Raw genomic sequence first — 19167 nt, forward strand, 5'->3', positions numbered from 1 at the left:
GGCGACAGCTGGCTTGTCGCCAGGTATCGTTGCTTATTGCGGGCGCTGTCGCATGCTGTCCCCAGGTTTGTTAGGTTGTCTTAGATGCATTTAGAAGCACGTAATATTAAATTAAGTAATACACTGGAATTTAGAAGGATGAGGGGGGATCTTATTGAAACATATAAGATAATTAGGGGATTGGACACATTAGAGGCAGATAACATGTTCCCAATGTTGGGGGAGTCCAGAACAAGGGGCCACAGTTTAAGAATAAGGGGTAGGCCATTTAGAACGGAGATGAGGAAGAACTTTTTCAGTCAGAGGGTGGTGAAGGTGTGGAATTCTCTGCCTCAGAAGGCAGTGGAGGCCAGTTCGTTGGATGCTTTCAAGAGAGAGCTGGATAGAGCTCAAGGATAGCGGAGTGAGGGGGTATGGGGAGAAGGCAGGAACGGGGTACTGATTGAGAGTGATCAGCCATGATCGCATTGAATGGCGGTGCTGGCTCGAAGGGCTGAATGGCCTACTCCTGCACCTATTGTCTATTGTCTATTGTCTATTGTAAAGTCATTTGAAGATACCATAAAATACGTGTTTAACCAATTTATTTACCGTCAGGACATTTGACAGGTAGATTGGAGGCGACAGTTTGATGGTCAGATAAGCGTGGGAATTTTCACGATGTTTATGGCCATCAGCGATTACATTTAAAGTAGGCTCCCAACCCAGATATGCAACCCAGAAACCAGATATGCATCTCCCATATATTTTCAAAGAATGCCCACACTCTGCACAAAAATCCATTTAACCATGTTTAAAATTAAATTTCTTAATACACTATTAGTAAACTGGAAGTCAATCCAGTTTATGCCTTGTTACCGTGAAGCTTGGTTTTCAAGTAACCAGGGCAAGATGTCATATTTCAAAACTCTCAAGTAATTATAGACTTGTCAGTAATTTCAGCGAAAATTAGGATGCCGGAGAAGTATTGATTATCGTGGGAATTTCGCGATGTTTCCGAAGATGGTGTAATCTCGACCTGATACGGCATTGTCGTGGTCATTGTCGTAGGGTAAAAGAAAATTTTGGTGATCTGCTACGACTTTGACAGTCGCCGGCAGTCACCTAAAAAATCGCCTAAGTGGGACAGGCCCTTTATGGACCATTTTGCATTGATTTTAGTTTTTGAGAAGTCTGAAGTTCTAAAGAACCATCATTATGCTGGAAATAAAGAAGGATGTGTATTAAATTGATACATCCTGTTGATTATATAAACAAAGTAGACTCGTGGAGTGGTACACCACAGAAACACCAGGTCAATACTGCTCATTATACCCATCTGCACAAATTCCACAGCCTATCGTTTCTTGGTGATTTAAGTACATGTCTAGATGCTCCTTAAGTGTCATGAGAGTACCTGCGCCCACAACCTCCTAAGACAGTGCCCTTCGTAAACCAACCATCTTCTGTATAAAAACAAATTACCCCTTCGATCCCCACCAAGCTCCTAGCTCTCATCTTATGCCTATGCCTTCATATCTTTGACACCTCCACCATGGAAAAAGATTTTTACAATCTACGCTTTCAATCCACCTCATGGTTTTAGATACCTCTATCATGTCATCTTTGCTGCAAATCCAACAAATTCAGTATCTCCCTATAACCGTGATTTCCCCAATCCAGGCAACACCCAGATATGTATGTATGATTTCTGCATTCCTTCTAACTCACAGCTGGTTGTAAAGGTTTATTTAAAAGTCCAATCTGTTCGTGATGGCCTGGTGGGATTTGAATCTTGGTCCTTTATACACCGATCAGCCAAACCATTATGACCTGATGAGCCAAAACATTATGACCACCTGCCTAATATGCTGTTGGTCCTCCTTGTGCAGCCCCATATGCAGCAAGGTGCGATACACTGTGTATTGTGATACATTCCTCCTGTGATAACCATTAAAATTTTCTGTGACTTATGCCACAGTAGACCTTCTGTCGGTTCGGACCAAACGGATTAGCCTTCGTTGCCCTCGCGCATCAATGAGCCTTGGGCGCCCAACACCCTGTCGCCGGTTTGTGGTTTGTCCCTCCTCAGACCACTGTCGGTAGGTACTCACCACTGCCGACCGGGAGCACCCCACATGCCTTGCCGTTTCAGAGATGCTCTGACCAGTCGTCTGGCCATAACAATTTGGCCCTGGTCAAAGTTGCTCAGGTCTTTACTCCTGCCCATTTCTCCTGCATCCAACACATCAACCTCAAGAACTCACTGTTCACTTGCTGCCTAATATATCCCACCCCTTGACGGGTGCCATTGTAAGAAGATAATCAATGTTATTCACTTCGTCTGTCAGCGGTCATAATGTTTTGGTTGATCGGTGTATGTGTGAAGGTTACAAAGCTGCCTTTATAATACAACTGACTGATCCTTTCATTGTTGGTTTCATTAGAATTAAATGTATACTTTTGCCACATCGCGTGTTTTATAAAGGGAGTCATGGAATACAAAGGGCAGGAAGTTGTGCCACTCTATATGTAAACCAAGTCAGGTCCAATCTAAGATGATGAAAGTGTGTCTATTCTGGGCATCAGTCTGTGGACAAGGTTTTGAAGGTTGTGTTAGAGATTTGCGACCAAGGTTACAGGAATGAGAGATTACAATTACAGAATGAGCACAACGACAGCTGTTGTTATTCGTGAAAGGAAGAGATTGGATTGATATATGGTCATAAATTTATAGAATAAATAACCTACCAATTGCTGACAAGTGAGAGACTGCAGCTTAGATCTTCATTGAAAGATATTGATTTAACACTACTTCTTTCTCGTCTTTGTTCCATGTTACATTATTCTGCTATTTTGTGATTTCACGTTAGTACGGTAAGAAGCATTTATATGTAATTGAAAGGATTGTTAATATCTATTTTAATGTGGGCTGTATGTGCAGTTACCAATAGAATAAACAATGAGCAACTTGAACAATGTCCACGTTCTTCTGTCTATATTGACCAGACTAACCTTATTTACTGTTTATCCATATCGTCGCACTGATTTTACCCAACGTGAGATATCCCCACCCAAGGTGCAGTCTGAACATAGGTCTGACATGAAACATCGTCTGTCATTTTCCTCCACAGATGCTGCTTGGACTGCTGAGTTCCTCCCACACTTTGAGTTTGCTCAAGATTCCAGCCTCTGTCGTCTTAATTAACTTGTTTTGTCTCCTTAAGCTCTTGAGCCCAAATCATTCTGTTTCTCTTTCCAGCATGACCTGCTGAGTGTTTCCAGCATTTTCTATTTTTATAATGTATAACTTGGAACAGTGTTAAAAATAAATTTCCAATGTTCAATGGTTTTTTAATGTTACTTTGATGATCATAAATACCTGAAACCACATTGTACTCTTGTTTCAGATAGGGTGAAATGCTGCCTTTTATATATGAGCATTGTAAAAGCATCAAAGTGAAGGAAGAACATTATTCTCAAATAACATCACAGGAAGAAAATGATTAAAAGGAATCAAATGTCAGTCTTCACAGTTGAAGACACTAACAATTTGTCAGAAATTCAAGAGAGTCGGGGCAGAAGTGAAAGCAGTTACAGAGAAGTTGCTTGGGAAGCTGAAAGGTCCATAGGTGGATGTCACCTGGATCTGATGGACCAGGTGACATCCAGGGTCTGACAGGTAGCTGTAGAGATATTGCAGGTCAGTTAGCTTGTCTTTGGTGTGTAATATTTTAGAGTCCATCATTAAGGATGAGGTTTTGATGTACTTGGACATAGGCCCAAAATAGCATGTTCGCCTGGCAAATCTTGGGATTTTTTGAGGAGGTAACAAGCGGTATAGATAAAGGAGAGTCAGTAGCTATTGTTTACTTGGATTTTCAGAAGGCCTTTGATAAGGTGTCACATTTGAAGCTGCTGAACAAGATAGGAGCCCATGGTATTAGAGGCAAGGCACTAGCATGAATAGAAGATTAGGTGACTGGCAGAAGGCAAAGAGTAGGAATAAAGGGGCCTTTTCTTGTTGGGCCCCGATGACTAGTGATGTATCGCAGATGTTAGTATTGTTTGTTTTTTTCATGTTGTATGTTAATGATCTGGATGAGGGAATTGATAGCTTTGTGGTCATGTTTGTGGATGATCTGAAGATTGGTGGCGGGGCAGGTTGAGGAAACAGTGAGTCTGCAGAAGGACCTGGACAGGTTGGGAGAATGGACAAAGAAGTGGCAAATGGAATACAGTGTAGCAAAGTGTGCAGACTGCACTTTGGTAGAAGAAATAAAGATGTAGACTACTGAAGAAGGATATGCTGGCTTTGGAGTGGGTTGAGAATAGTTTACGAGAATGATCATGGGGATAATTGGGTTAACGTATGAAGACCGTTTGAAAGTTCTGGAACCTGTGCCCACTGGACTTCAGAAGGATGAGGGGGGATCTCGTTGAAACCTACTAGATAATGAAAAGCCTAGATAGAGTGGACGTGGTAAGGATGTTTTCAGTAATGGGGGAGTGTCCAACCAGAGGGCACGGCCTCAGAATAAAAGGGTGTACCTTTAGGAAGGAGATGAGGACCTCTATAATATGTAATGGGCTCCACACAAGAGAGGGCAATGCTTGATCTAGTCTTGGCAAATTGGGAAGGGCAAATGAATGAAGTGTTCATGGATGAGTCTTTTGGACCAGCGACCACTGTTCTATTAGGTTTAAGATAGTTAAAGATACAGACGGGACTAGCCTATGAGTTAAAATTCTAAGATAGATACAAAAAGCTGGAGTAACTCAGTGGGACAGGCAGTATCCCCGGTAAATTTCCCCGGTGTGGGACGAATAAAGGAATATATTATTATTATTATTATTATTATCGCTGGAGAGAAGGAATGGGTGACGTTTCGGGTCGAGACCCTTCTTCAGACTCAAACTCAGACTTTTAGTATCTGTCTTTGGTTTAAACCAGCATGTGCAGTTCCTTCCTACACAGTTAAAATTCTAAATTAGGGCAAGGCCAACTATGAGGGCATTAGTCAGGAACTGGCTCAAGTTGATTGGAGTAGGTTGTTTGAAGGAAAAGGAACGCCAGGAAAGTGGGATGTTTTTAAAAGTGTGCTGCCGGTACATGCATCTTCCTGTTGGAGTGAAGGATGAGCGCAGGTGTGTTTGACTGATGAGAAATTGAGGCTCTGGTCAAGAGTAAGAAGGAGTAATGGGGCAGGTATAAACAGCTGGTATCAAGTATATCCCTGGAGGAGTTTTGGGAACTGAGGAGCAAGCTAAAAAAATGAAATTGGGAGCGCAAAAAGGGGACACGGGATAGCTCTGGCATGTAACATTAAGGATACTCCCAAGAGATTTTATGGACATAAAGGGAAAAAGGATAACCATTGAGAGAATGGTACACCTCGGGATTCAAAGTGGTCAACTGTGTGTGGAGTCATAGGAGATAGACAAGGTCCACAATGAGTATTTCTCCTCAGTTTTTACAGTGGAGAAAGACATGAGGACCGGGGAACTTGGGGCATTCAATGGAAGTGTCTTAAAGGCAGTCAATATACAGTGGAGGAGGTGCTGAGGGTTCTGACACGTATGAAGGTCGACAAATCTCCCGGGCCTGACCAGGAACCAGGATATCCTTGGCTGTAGTAGGTAGAGAGGAAAATTTCTGAGGGACAAGATATACATGCATTGGATGGCAAGGGCTGATTCGTGATAGTCTGCATGGTTTGTGCGTGGGAGATTGTGTTTCACGAATCTGTGTTTTTTGGATTTCAGCAAAACATTTGACAAGTTTTTGCATAATAGGCTGCTCTGGAAGGTTAGGTTGCATGGGATCCAAGGAGAGCAAAGTGACTGGATAGAAAATTGGTTTCATGGAAGGAAGCAACTGGTTGATGGTGGAAGGTTGCTTTTCGGACTGGAGGCTTGTGACAAATGGTGTGCCTTGGGGTACGGTGCTGGGCCCATTGCTGTTTGTCATCTATATCAATAAGTTGGATGAGAACGTACAAGGCATGATTAACAAGTATGCAGATGACAAAGTGGGTGGTATTGTAGATAATGAAGGTTGTTGTCCGAAATTGCAGCAGGATCTTGAAGACAGTTAAAAATGGTTTTGGCACAATGGTATTCATCAGTCAGTGTACTGAGTTTAGAAGTTGGGAGATCATGTTACAGTTGTATAAGACAGTTGTATGAGGCCACATTTAGAGTATTGTGTGCAGTTTTGATCCCTATGTTATAGTAAATATGTTGTCAAGCTGGAAAGGGTGCAGAGAAGATTTGTAAGGACTTTGACAGAACACAAGGGCCTGAGCTGTAGGGAGAGGTTGAGAAGGTTATGACTCTATTCCTTAGAGTGCAGGATGATGAGGGGTGATCTTATAGAAGTGTACAAAATTAAGAGATTAATAGATTGGGTAAATACACAGGAGTAGGGGAATCGAGACCAGAGGACATCGGTTTAAGGTGAGGGAGGAAAGATTTAATAGGAACCGGAGGGGTAATTTTTTTTTACATAGAGGATGGTGGGTATATGGAACAATATGCTGAAGGAGGTAGTTGAAGCACATACTATCATAACATTTAAGAGACAATTGGATAGGTACATGGATAGCACAGCTTTAGAGGGTTATGGGTTAAGTGGTGGCAGCTTGGACTAGTGCATATTGTCCATGTTGGCCGGATTGGGCAACTGGGACCGCAGGACCTGTTTCTATGCTGTATGACTCTATGAAGTGGAATTTCTTCAACCGGAGGATAGTGAATCTGTGGAGCCCAAAACATAAGATATTTTTAAGGCAGAGATTGATAGGTTCTTAATTAGGATGGGGTTCAAAGGTCATGGGGAGAAGGCAGAATGAGGTTGACAGGGAAAATAGATCAGCCACGATTGAATCGCAGAGTAGACTCGATGGGCTGAATAGCCTAATTCTGCTCCCATGTCTTAAGGTCAAATGCTAATATTCTAAATGGAAAAACTAAAGACAACACTTGTTTAAAACAAAGTAAGGTTACATTCCATCAGCATCGATGGTAAAAATGTATACTGCTGGTTTTAATTTTCATGCACCATCTGACAATGCCATGAGCAATACCAAGTTTCTTTTACAACAACATGGTATTTGAACCACAATGGGTTAGCCATGGGTTACCATCTGCATTGTGGTTGATTGAAGTTTTGATGCCTTATTTCCTTATGGCGCACCTTCCATCTGCAGTTGTGTTGTAGATTAAGATAACCTGGCAATGTCTGGGAAGGTAGACACAAAACGCTGGGGTAACTCAGCGGGACAGACAGCATCTCTGGAGAGAATGAGTGTCTTGGGTCGAGTTTAAAACCAGCATCCGCATTTTTGGTTTAAACCGGCATCCGCAGTTCCTTCCTACACACACTGTCTAGGAAGGAGTGGAGGGTTCATTCAGTGAATTTTGTAATCAATGTGTTTATATCAGTGGGAGGCCTGAGGAAAGAAACCTCAAGGTGGAGAGATGTATGGGGCTATTCACCATTAATTGAAACCAACACATCAAATTGAAGAGAATACATTGTCAAAGATAAGTCCTTTTCTTTTGGATCCATTTCTAGGTTAATGTTCCAGATATGGACATTGTTGTGGATGCAGTTCTTTTCTTGTGGCAGAAATGCAAGGCTATTCTGCAGAGAGACATCACTAGGTCAAGTGGTTCCATGAAATATCTGAAAAAGGTGGATGGCTTTGAAAAGGTATGTACATCCATTAACTTTCAGTTTAATACTTTTCAGTGTGTGAATCATAATTGCAGGAAAACACTGCAAAAGCTAAAAATTGTGAAATAATAGAGAAAAATCTGGAAGTATTCAGCAGACATCACTGGAATGAGAAGCATTTCAGATTGACGACCTTTCATCAGTTTTGGAAATTCTTAGATATACATTTTTTAAGTAATCATTAAGCTCTTGATAAGTGGAGTGTGTGATTGGCAGTGGTGATGCGGTGGTGATGACTAAATTGAGAAAAAAAAAGAATTATTGAAGAAGGCAAAGAAGCAGTAGTAAATGCAAAGAAATAGAAAAAGTACCAAAAACGTAATTGATTGCAGCTAAGTAGTGGGTTGGAGGTGGGTGACCATAAAAAAACTTGGACAAACAGTGACCAGGAATTTGTCAGAGCTGAGGTTCCAATATTCTTCAGGAATATAGAATATAGATTCCTCAGGAATCCAAAATTCCTCAGGAATATCAGGCATAACAGAATATGCTGGAGTTCTAAGTCACCTGAAGTATTAACTTTGTTTCTCCCTCCAAATATGTTTTTTTATGCTGAATATTTCCAACAGATTAGCTTCAAAATGTGATTTATGTAATGGTTTTTCATGTGTTGTGCTTTGAACAGAACTAAATGTGATAACGTTCATTTTCTGGGTTGTTTGGTGTAACTTTGGATATTTAATAAATCGGAAGGTAGACACAAAATGCTTGAGTAACTCAGCAGGCCAGGCAGCATCTCTGGAGAGAAGGAATGGGTGACGTTTCGGGTCGAGAACCTTCTTAAGACTGATTTCACGGGAGTGAGTAGGACAGAGAGAGAATGTAGTCAGAGACAGTAAGACTAGTTTGAAAACTGGGAAAGGGGGAGGGGGTGGAGAGAGAGGGAAGTTAGAGAAGTCAATGTTCACACTACTGGGGTGCAAGCTACCCAAGCTAAAGATGAGGTGCTGTTCCTCCAATTTGCGCCGGGCCTCACTCTGACCATGGAGAAGGCCCAGGACAGAAAGGTCAGATTGGGAATGGGAGGGGGAGTTGAAGTGCTGAGCTACCTGGAGATCAGGTTGGTTAAGGCAGACTGAGCGGAGGTGTCCAGCGAAACGGTCGCTGAGCCTGCGCTTGGTCTCGCCGATGTACAGAAGTTGACACCTGGAGCAGTGGATACAGTAGATGAGGTTGGAGGAGGTGCAAGTGAACCTCTGCCTCACCTAAAAGACTGTTGGGGTCCTTGGATGGAGTCGAGAGGGGAGGTAAAGGGATAGGTGTTGCATCTCCTGGGGTTGTAGGGGAAAATACCTGGGGAGGGGATGGTTTGGGTGGGAAGGGACGAGTTGACCAGGGAGTTGTGGAGGGACTGGTCTCTGCGGAAAGCAGAAAGGGGTGGAGATGGGAAGTTGTGGTCTGTAGTGGAGGTGGCAAAAGTGTTGCAGATGACTAAACATGCTGTTTTAATAAAACAGAGATGGGTCTGAATCACACACCAAATGATAACATTCTCTGTGCAAAAATCCTTTTGGAGCGTATCAAGGAAATTAAACCGTTGCCAGGACAAACATGCTTTCAGGACTTGCTAAGATTGAGCAACTTGTTCACACAGAAGCTGGTAGGTATATGGACCAGTTGCAAGATGAAGTAGTTGAGGCAGGTATAATAACAACACTTAAAAGACATTTGAACAAGTACATGGTTAGAAAAGGGATGGATGGATAGATGGATAGATAGATAGATAGATAGGTAGATAGATTAGATAGATAGATAGATAGATAGATAGATAGATAGATAGATAGATAGATAGATAAATAGATAGATAGATAGATAGATAGATAGATAGATAGATAGATAGATAGATAGATAGATAGATAGATAGAGACAGAGAGAGAGACAGACAGAGAGACAGAGAGGCAGAAAGACAGACATCGCATTTTCACAATCTCCATGCAACCTGGTCCTGATAGACTTATCTTCCATATCCTGGGGACTTTAATTCCCTAAATCAGTGACCTTCATTCTAATGATATCCTCACACTCCTCCAGTCCTTTGTACCCGAATTACTGTGTCCATGACCATTCTTCCCCCAGAGTTCACAGTTTATGCCCTATTCTTTACCCCAGTCCTTAACTGATTGTTGATCTGAGCAAAGGATCTCAGGCTTAAGTCAAAGCTTTAGTCTGAAGAAATAACCTGTCATAATAGAGAGATTGTGAGGCATATAACCATGGCCATCTGTTTTCTTGTTAATTGGTGGAATATGCTGGAGAGGTTGAGTGGTCTACTCCTGGACCCAAAACCATATGCTTGTACGTTCATAAGGCAGGCCACCACCAATGTTGCGATCAATTGTGGTAAGTGTTGCATGGCTACGCCTGAACCTGTTTTCAAGCATGTCTTTATGTGAGAACATCAAGTTTACCCTGGTCTATTTTGTATGGCAGCATTGCATTTAGCATAGCTCTAGTATCTTCTTTTATGTTGTTTTTTTTCAGAAACCAGAATTGTTTTTGCCTACCAGCTACCAGTATGGCTTCAAATGCTGGTATGACAGAGAAGGGGCCATTTAACCCATCAACTAGATGATGGTTCAAAATGCAATCTAATTTCGCACTAATTTTCCATGTAACCTATTCTTCTCACATTTCTAACAACTGGGGTATTGTGTGGAGTTCTCGTGGACTCATGATAGGGAGAATGTGATAGTGCAAGAGACAGTGCAAAGGAGATTCATCATGATATTAAAAATTATTACAAAACTAAAGGTGCTGGAAATCTTCAATAAAAAACAAAAAATATTATAAGTACTCAGTTGGATAGGCCACAACTGTGGGAAGCGAAACCAAGGTAACATTTGAGCATGATGATGAAGGCTCTTCAACCTGAAACGTTAACTGTTTTAGTTCCCTGTTTTAGTTTGCTCAGATTTTGCCTGGATTGGAGGACTTGAGCATCAGATTTTGAGCTTCCTGTTGCCTGCCATTTTAATTCTCCATCCCACTCCCACAATGACCTTTCAACCTGTTGTCTCCTGTACTCAAAGGAGTGATATGGTGTGGAAACAAGCTACTGAGCCCACCACATCAATGCCGACTAGTGAGCACTTATCCTAATTAATCCCATCCTCCTGGACATGACCCGTAGCTTTTAATGACTAACTGATTTAAGTGCATATTTAATTTAGTTTAGTTTAGAGATATAGCGAGGAAACAGGCCCTTTGGCCCACTGAGTCTGCGGCAACCAGCAATCCCTGTAGACTAGCACTATCTGACACACACTAGAGACAAATTACAATGATACCAAGCCAATTAACCTACAAACCTGTCCGTCTTTGAAGTGTGTGTGAATACTGGAGATCCCAGGAGAAAACCCACGCAGGTATCGGGGAGAACATACAAACTACATACACTCATAGTCAGGATGGAACCCAGGTCTCTAGCGCTGTAAGGCAGCAACTCTATTGCTGTGCCACCATGCCGCCATTCATGTTGGACACAAATGTTGTCAGTGACTCTGGTTGCAACACTCTCTCCAGCAGTGTCATTTAGGCACTCAACAGACACTGGGTGATGAAGGTCCCCCTCAGATACCACCTGAATTACTTACTCATACCCTAAATCAATGTCCTCTGACTCTATTCACCTCTGATGTGGGGAAAAGTTTCCTGCAGTCTACCCTCTCTGTACCCTTCATATTTTTATATACCTCAATCATGACCACTTTGCCTTTCCAAGGACAAAAGATCCAGCCTCTCCACTCAAACCTCCTAACAAAAAGTTCCATCCTAGGTAACATTCTGATGAAGCTCCTCTGCATCTTCACCAGTGTTATCACATCTTTCCCATGGTGTGGTGTCCTTATGTCGAAGAGCATTGATTAGCTGAGGTCTAACCAATGTTTTATACTGTTGCGGCATAACCTCTCATTGCATTGGCTAATGAAGATTAGTATCTCGTCTGTCTTATAACTACTGCATGTCATGTAAGTACTCTGCCATCTTCAAAGATCTTAGGACTTGCTCACTTTGCTTGCTCTTTTCCTCAATGCCCTGTAGGACCTAACCATTCATGGTGTATATCCCAGCCTCTGAAAATTTCTCTCACTATATCACTGTTACAATGAGGTTCAAGGCATGTTTGAGCACCTCATTTTCTATTTGGGCACATTACAGCCGTCTGGACTTAATAGTGAATTCTACAAATTCAGGTAGCATGATCTCTCTGCATCAGTTTTCCACCTGTGATATATTTTTGTTTATCTGATTTCTCTCCCCCCCCTCGCAACCTCACCAAACCTTTTAACGTAAGAACACACAAAGGCTTCAGTGCTGTAGCTGAGATTGAAACCTGGAATAATGGGATAAATGGGACATGTGTGTTCCAGCCCTGATAGCATCATAGTCCAAGTAGTTAAGTAACTCTCTCTTAAATTCATCCGGTGGAGGCCAAATCACTGGATGAATTTAAGAGAGAGTTAGATAGAGCTCTGGGGGCTAGTGGAATCAAGGGATATGGGGAGAAGTTGGGCACAGGTTACTTATTGTGGATGATCAGCCATAATCAAATGAATGGCGGTGCTGGCTCGAAGGGCCGAATGGCCTCCTCCTGCACCTCTTTTCTATGTTTCTATGTTAAAGCTTCAGGTTCTTATCCCGTGCTTGTGGTGGCTAATATTCAGCCAACAGCATTATCAAGGGTGAGTCACACCCTGGCCACTCCCTCTTCTCTCCTGTCCCATCAGGCAAAAGGTTGCAAAGTCTGGAAACGCACACTACCAAATTCAGGGACAGTTTCTTCCAAGCTGTTATCAGGCAACTGAATCGTCCTACCACAGTCAGAGAGCAATCCTAAAGTACTATCTACTTCTTTGGTGACCCTCGGACCATCCTTGAGTGGACTTTGCTGGCTTCTTCTTCTTTCGTGTCCATCATTCAAATGTTACATCACTATCATTGTCCGTCCTGAAAAGGGCGCAAGCTACCTTGCACTAAACGTTATTCCCTTATGTATCTATACACTGTAAATGGATCGAATGTAATCATGTATAGTCTTCTGCTAACTGGTTAGCATGCAACAAAAAGCTTTTCACTGTACCTCGGTACACGTGACAATAAACTGAACTGAAACTGAACATCAACAATGATATGTATAATAATGAAAACTAAAGAAAAGGATGCTGATGTTCCTTTTTGTGCATGTCATCTTTGGTTTACATTTATCTAAAGTCCTTTGACTGAATCTTTCCAATTATTTTTCTTTTCTTTTCAGTGGATTCATATCCTGTCCATTCTTCAGGAAGTAGCTCATTGGTGCAACATAGGGAATGTTGACCCAATGTTGATGACAGATATTGCACTGTACACCGCAGGGGTGCTTGAAAATATTGCAGATTCAAGTATGAAATCCATTAAAAAATCAGGTATTGTACGTTATCATGGGATTCAAACTAAAGAAAGAGTGAGATGTTTTATTGGTCCTTATAATGACCATTAGTCATTATATTATAAGTATAGTGGTATATTTTAAATTTGGAAACATAGTGAGTGTATGAAAAAAGAGAACGTTTTAAATGGTGCATTTTGTAACTTCAGGAGATCAGCGTGCGCTTTCTAGCCTCAAAATGCTTTGGAAGTTCTTTAGTTTTAGTTTAGTTTAGAGATACAGCGTGGAAACAGGCCCTTTGGCACACTGAGTCCGCACTGACCATTGATCCCCGCACGTTAACACCACCCTCCACACTCTACACACACAAGGGCCAATTTTACATTTATACATTTATACCAAGCTAATTAACCTACAAACCTGTAAATCTTTAGAGTTTGGGAGGAAACGGAATATCTCAGAGAAAACCCATGCAGGTCACCGGGTGAACATATAAACTCTGTACGGATAAGCACCTGTAGTCCAGATCGAACCCGGGTCTCTGGTGCTGTAAGGCAGAAGCTCTACCGCTGCGCTACCGTGCCGCACGTATTCTTATATAAGAAGCTCAGGTAGCTGTGTGATAATGAACAAATTATTTGCTTTTGGTGGCGTTGACGAAGAAAGATGTTTTGGCCACACTGCCAAGGACCTTCATATTACACATTGCTATATATTTGTGAAGTATTTTGTAATTGATTGGTGTAATGACCCAGATGTTGTGGTAATGGTGAAGGAGATGTAATATAGCATCTAAAGTCTTGAGTATTTTTAGGGTGGAGATTGTCAGACTCTTGATCAGTAAGGGTGTCAAGGGTTATGGGGAGAATGCAGGAGAATAGCTTTGAGAGGAAAAGATAGATCAGCCATGATTAAATGGCGGAGTAGACTCGATGAGCCAAATGGCATAATTCTGCTTCTATGGCTTATGAACTCTTGCACTAAATGCCCGGATGTATGATGTATGCCAAACGTCTTCTTCGGCACTTTGTCTACCTGTGTCACCACTTTCAGAGGATTATCTACCTATACACCTTAGTTCCTCCGTTCTATAAATCTTACCCGGCCCTGTCCTATCCTGTGCAAGTTGTGCTCTTGTTTAACTGCCAAAATGCATCATTTGGCTTGTCTGAATTAAATGCCATCTGCCATTCCTTGACCCACTTCAATATTTCATCCAGATCTCGTTGTAATATGAAATAACATTCTTCATTGTCCTTTGTATCACCAATTTTGGTGGTATCTTCAGGAGATCTTTAACTGCCATTGGTTAAACTAGAGAACTTGTTGTCATAAGGACTGTGTAATGTGAATAATGTAGATGCATTTAAAAAAAGAGTTAAATAGGCATTGGAAAGGAGAAGGGAAAATAAGGCCATGTTGATAGAATTAGACGAAGAACGGTGAAGGATCCTTTTCCGGAGTATACGCCTGCTGGATAGAATGGCCCATTCCTATACTGCTGCTAGTTTGCAATCCTTTACAAGTTATTTCTATAATTTTGCAATGTACGAAGCAGTTGCTGTTCACCTTACAAGTGTCCCCATTCCCCACAAAACGATGACTGCAGAATATGATTATTTTGTGGAGTGACTGGAGATCTTCTCACTGTATGACTGTGGCCATTCTCCATGGGGAAAAAAATGTTAGATTTGTAGTCAGCCTCGAGGCACTTATTATTACAATTAATAAACATCTTGCAGTCTTTATCATATCATATCATATCATATCTATACAGCCGGAAACAGGCCTTTTCGGCCCTCCAAGTCCGTGCCGCCCAGTGATCCCCGTACATTAACACTATCCTACACCCACTAGGGACAATTTTTACATTTACCCAGCCAATTAACCTACATAACCTGTACGTCTTTGGAGTGTGGGAGGAAACCGAAGATCTCGGAGAAAACCCACGCAGGTCACGGGGAGAACGTTCCATATGAAAACAATGCAGGCTTATGGTTCTACTGTTGACATCAATACAACCAGTAAAGCTGCAAACATCCTAATATCCTATTGAATTAAACTAATTACATTTCTGTGATCGGAAATATTTTTTTGTTGGGTTACCAAACAACAGTGGAAACAAAATATTGAAAACCAGTAGTGGGATGAGCCATGCATTAGAGCTACCCTAACCCTAACCCTAACCCTTTGTGACTGACACCCTCATGGAATGAGGGGCCTGCAAAATGCACATAAATAGATCTGTGTTATTTTCGAGCTTGGAATATGTCAAGAAGATTTTTGGGAAAGATCTTTACAACAAACATGGGAATGCATCTGAGCATGCATTTACAAAGCCGTGAATTACTGTAAAATCTAGTATACGCTCATTTTCTAGGAATTTTTGAAGGCTCTAAATAGGGTATAAAACATATATATATGAATCTGACTATTTGTAAGTCTTGCCAAACTATGAGTCACCTTGTCAGCCAAAGCCATATCAGGCCCGCCATTTTACCTCAGATGTTTGTAATCCCTTGGCTACAATAGATCTTTCAAGAGTTGCCAATAGTTCCATTTGGTCAGGACCACTGCATTAGAAAAGACAATATGATGTCCTGTGTAATATTGATACAGAACACTCATTTTTTATAAAACTAATTGAGGCTATGGGTAGAGGACTGAGAATCGGCAGGACATCATAACCCTTTAAAAGGAATATCCAGTGACATTAGCAATCTGTTTTACCCTGAAACTTTGCACTACATGATGGTGAGTAGCAGCACGGGGGAGTCTACAGCTGAAGACTCCAGGTCACAACGCAATGTCTGCCACAGCCTGTCCAATTCTTGGGACTGATCAATGTTTGTCAAGACCCATTCAGTCTCAGCCCTCGGGCCCATTCAATATCAGGCCTCATTCTTAAGGATACACTGGCTTTGGGTGGGTCCTGATGTCATGCCCATACAAACACTTTCTGTTTTGTAGTTCAGATCCAGGTCTATATCAGCTCTGCACTCAGTGGCCATGTAATAGTAAAGCATGGGGCACAGCACTGATATGCCACCAGGTCAACAGGCCTTCATGGTTAGGTGAAGATTCCTGCACTTACAACAGGTGGGACTTGAAACTGGCACCAAATCTGGCGACTCTGTATACTGTCTCAGTGTAACACTGCTACACACTTGTACTGTATCTGAGATTCTTATCTAAGACGTATCTGAGTGCTTATGTATAGTGATACATGTACTGAAGTGTATACTAAAGAGAATTTCATTGTACCACAGTACATGTGTCAAATAAAGTACCTTGTAATCATTGTAACCACTCTTTATAATCACCTTCATTCCTGGACATTTGAATTGCTGAACCAGATGGCGATATAATATGCTCTCCACAGTACAACTAGCAGTACAGTTGCGTATGTGCTGGCATTCTTCAATCTTCAAAAGAAGCAATGATTGGCTTTCTTATCAATGTGCTGGGCAGAGAACAGAATCTTCAGATTCCTCCCATAACTTTACATACTGCTATCAGGTTGTACATCCACCTCAGATGCCCCAGAGAAAGTAATTCAATTTTGTTTAACTTCTTTTCTAGTTAAGATCTTCCAATCCAGAGGTAGACACAAAATGCTGCAGTAATTTAGCAGGTCGGGTATCTGAATAAAATGGATGGTTGATGTTTCGGGTTGGGATCCTTCTTCAGACTGATTGTAGCAGGAAGTGTGGGGGAAAACAATTGAAGCGAAGAAGAAACAGGACCTCCATTCAGAATAACACCCTTCCACCACAACTCATCTTCTATGTATAAGTCAGTGCAGAATGCAAACGACCAAGTCATCATGGACCCCATGCATCTTAGCTTGGTTTGACTCTGTGATTAGCCCCTCACGCATGCCTTTATGTTTCCTTCCTCTTTAAGATGCTCCTTAAAATGACAAAACTGTTGATCATCCGTCCTACCATCTCCTTTTCAAATTTAATGTAATGGTACTTTTGTGAACACAAGAGACAAGAAAAACATACTTTTATGCAGTTTATTTCACATCCTTTTCAGAAGGTCACAAAAAGCTTCACCATTCATTGTTAATTTTGAAAACAAATTAATTTCTTGTGTTGTAACATAAGAAGCAGAATAGCTAATTTGTTTACACCGAGCTCATACAAATACCAATGCGACAGAGAGTAGATAATTCCCTGCGGTCTCTGTCGCAAAGGTCACATTTGTGTGTGGTCTCTGGTCTGTTGAAGTTGCTGCGCTCATTTCTGCGTGCCCGCTTGTCTGCCGCTGCGTTCATCAGTTTCTCTTCCCCTGTTTTGAGATGTTGGTTCAGGGTACCTCTCCACCTCGTACGGTCAGCTGCAAGGCTCTCCCAGGACTCCACATTGATGTCCAGCGCCTTCAAATATCTCTTGCAGACATCCTTGTAATGTAGCTGGTCGATGGTTCTCCTCCCAGATGTCAGCTCTCCATAGAGGATGTCTTTTGGAATACAGCCATCTTCCATGCGGTGGACATGGCCCAGCCACTGCAGCCTGCGCTGCCTGAGTAGAGTGTACATACTGGGAAGGCCAGCGCGAGACAGAATCTTGGCGTTGGACACTCTGTCTTGCCAGGATATACCCAGGATACGGCGGATGCTTCTAAGGTGGAAGGTGTTGAGTCTTCTCTCCTGTCTGGCACATGTTGTCCATGTCTCACTGCCGTACAGCAGCATGCTGTTGACACAAGCGTTGTAGACTGCTATCTTTGTCTTCACTGTCAGCTTTGGGTTGGTCCACACACGAGTTGTGAGGCGAGCGAGAGTTGTAGCTGCCTTCCTGATCCTCTTGTCAATCTCTGTGTCCAAGGAGAGGTTGTCGGTGATGGTGGAGCCGAGGTACGTGAACTGATGGACGGCATCGAGTTCGTAGTCGTCGATGGTGATGAAAGGCGGTGCCTCTGTATCCTGCCCCAGGACGTTCGTCTTCTTCAGGCTGATGGTCAGCCCAAAGTCCTTGCAAGCCCGATAGAAGCGGTCCATCAATGACTGTAGTTCCTGCTGGGTGTGGGACACAACTGCTGCGTCATCGGCGAACAACATGTCTCTGATGAGAGCTTCACGTACTTTTGTCTTGGCTCAGAGGCGGGTGAGGTTGAAGAGCCTGCCGTCTGATCTAGTACACAGATAGACCCCCTCTGTTGCAGTGCCACAGGCATGTTTCAGGAGCAAAATCCCAAAGTGTGTGGGAGCGAGGACGCAGCCTTGTTTGACGCCACTGCGGATGTCGAAGGGCTCCAAGAAACTGCCATTGAACTGCACTGTCCTCTTCGTGTTGATGTGGAAGGATTCTATCATGCTCTGCAGTTTTGGTGGGCAGCCGATCTTTGGAAGAGCCTTGAATAGGCCATCTCTGCTGACAAAGTCGAACGCCTTGGTGAGGTCAATGAAAACAATATACAGGGGCATCCACTGTTCTCTGCACTTCTCCTGGAGCTGGTGAAGGGAGAAGACCTTGTCTACTGTTGACCTTCCAGCTTGGAAACCGCACTGTGACTGGGTAGACGCGTTCTGCCAGCTTCTGCAGGCGGATCAAGATGACCCGAGCAAAGACCTTGCCGACGATGTTGTGGAGGGAGATGCCTCTGTAGTTATTGCAGTCGCTTCTCTCGCCCTTGTTCTTGTAGAGGGTAATGATCGTGGCATCCCTCATATCCTGAGGTACAGCTCCTTCTTGCCAGCACTGGCAGAGGACTTCATGCAGAGGAAGCAGTAAGGTAGTCTTGCAGTGCTTGATCAGGTCAGGGGGAATCCCGTCGCTGCCTGGGGCCTTGCCCGAGGCCAGGCTGTCAATGGCCTTGCCTGAGCCCTTCTAGCGTCGGCTCTCCATCTAACTCACCCACGGTCGGCAGGCACTTGATGGCATCAAGGGCTGAGGGGGACACAGTGTTCTCTCTCGAGTAGAGGTCGGAGTAGTGTTCCACCCACCTGTCCATCTGCTGGCATTTGTCTGTGATTACTTCCCCACTGGAGGATTTGAGGGGGGCTGTCTTGCTCTGGACTGGTCCTAGTGCCTTCTTAATGCCATTGTACAATCCCCTGATGTTCCCTGTT

At 42.8% G+C, this 19167-nt stretch overlaps 1 protein-coding gene across 1 annotated transcript in view; it reads left to right on the forward strand.

Annotated features, from left to right (window-relative positions):
• cfap54 (cilia and flagella associated 54) overlaps nt 1–19167 on the forward strand; it is a 300159-nt gene that overhangs the window by 45968 nt on the left and 235024 nt on the right. Inside the window, exons 14-15 of the mRNA XM_078420057.1 lie at nt 7559–7696; nt 12975–13125. Coding sequence (XP_078276183.1) covers nt 7559–7696; nt 12975–13125 — 289 coding nt within the window. The remainder of the gene's footprint in view (nt 1–7558; nt 7697–12974; nt 13126–19167) is intronic.

This window comes from Rhinoraja longicauda, chromosome 23 (assembly GCF_053455715.1).
Source record: "Rhinoraja longicauda isolate Sanriku21f chromosome 23, sRhiLon1.1, whole genome shotgun sequence".
In the NCBI taxonomy this organism is placed as follows: Eukaryota; Metazoa; Chordata; class Chondrichthyes; order Rajiformes; family Arhynchobatidae; genus Rhinoraja; species Rhinoraja longicauda.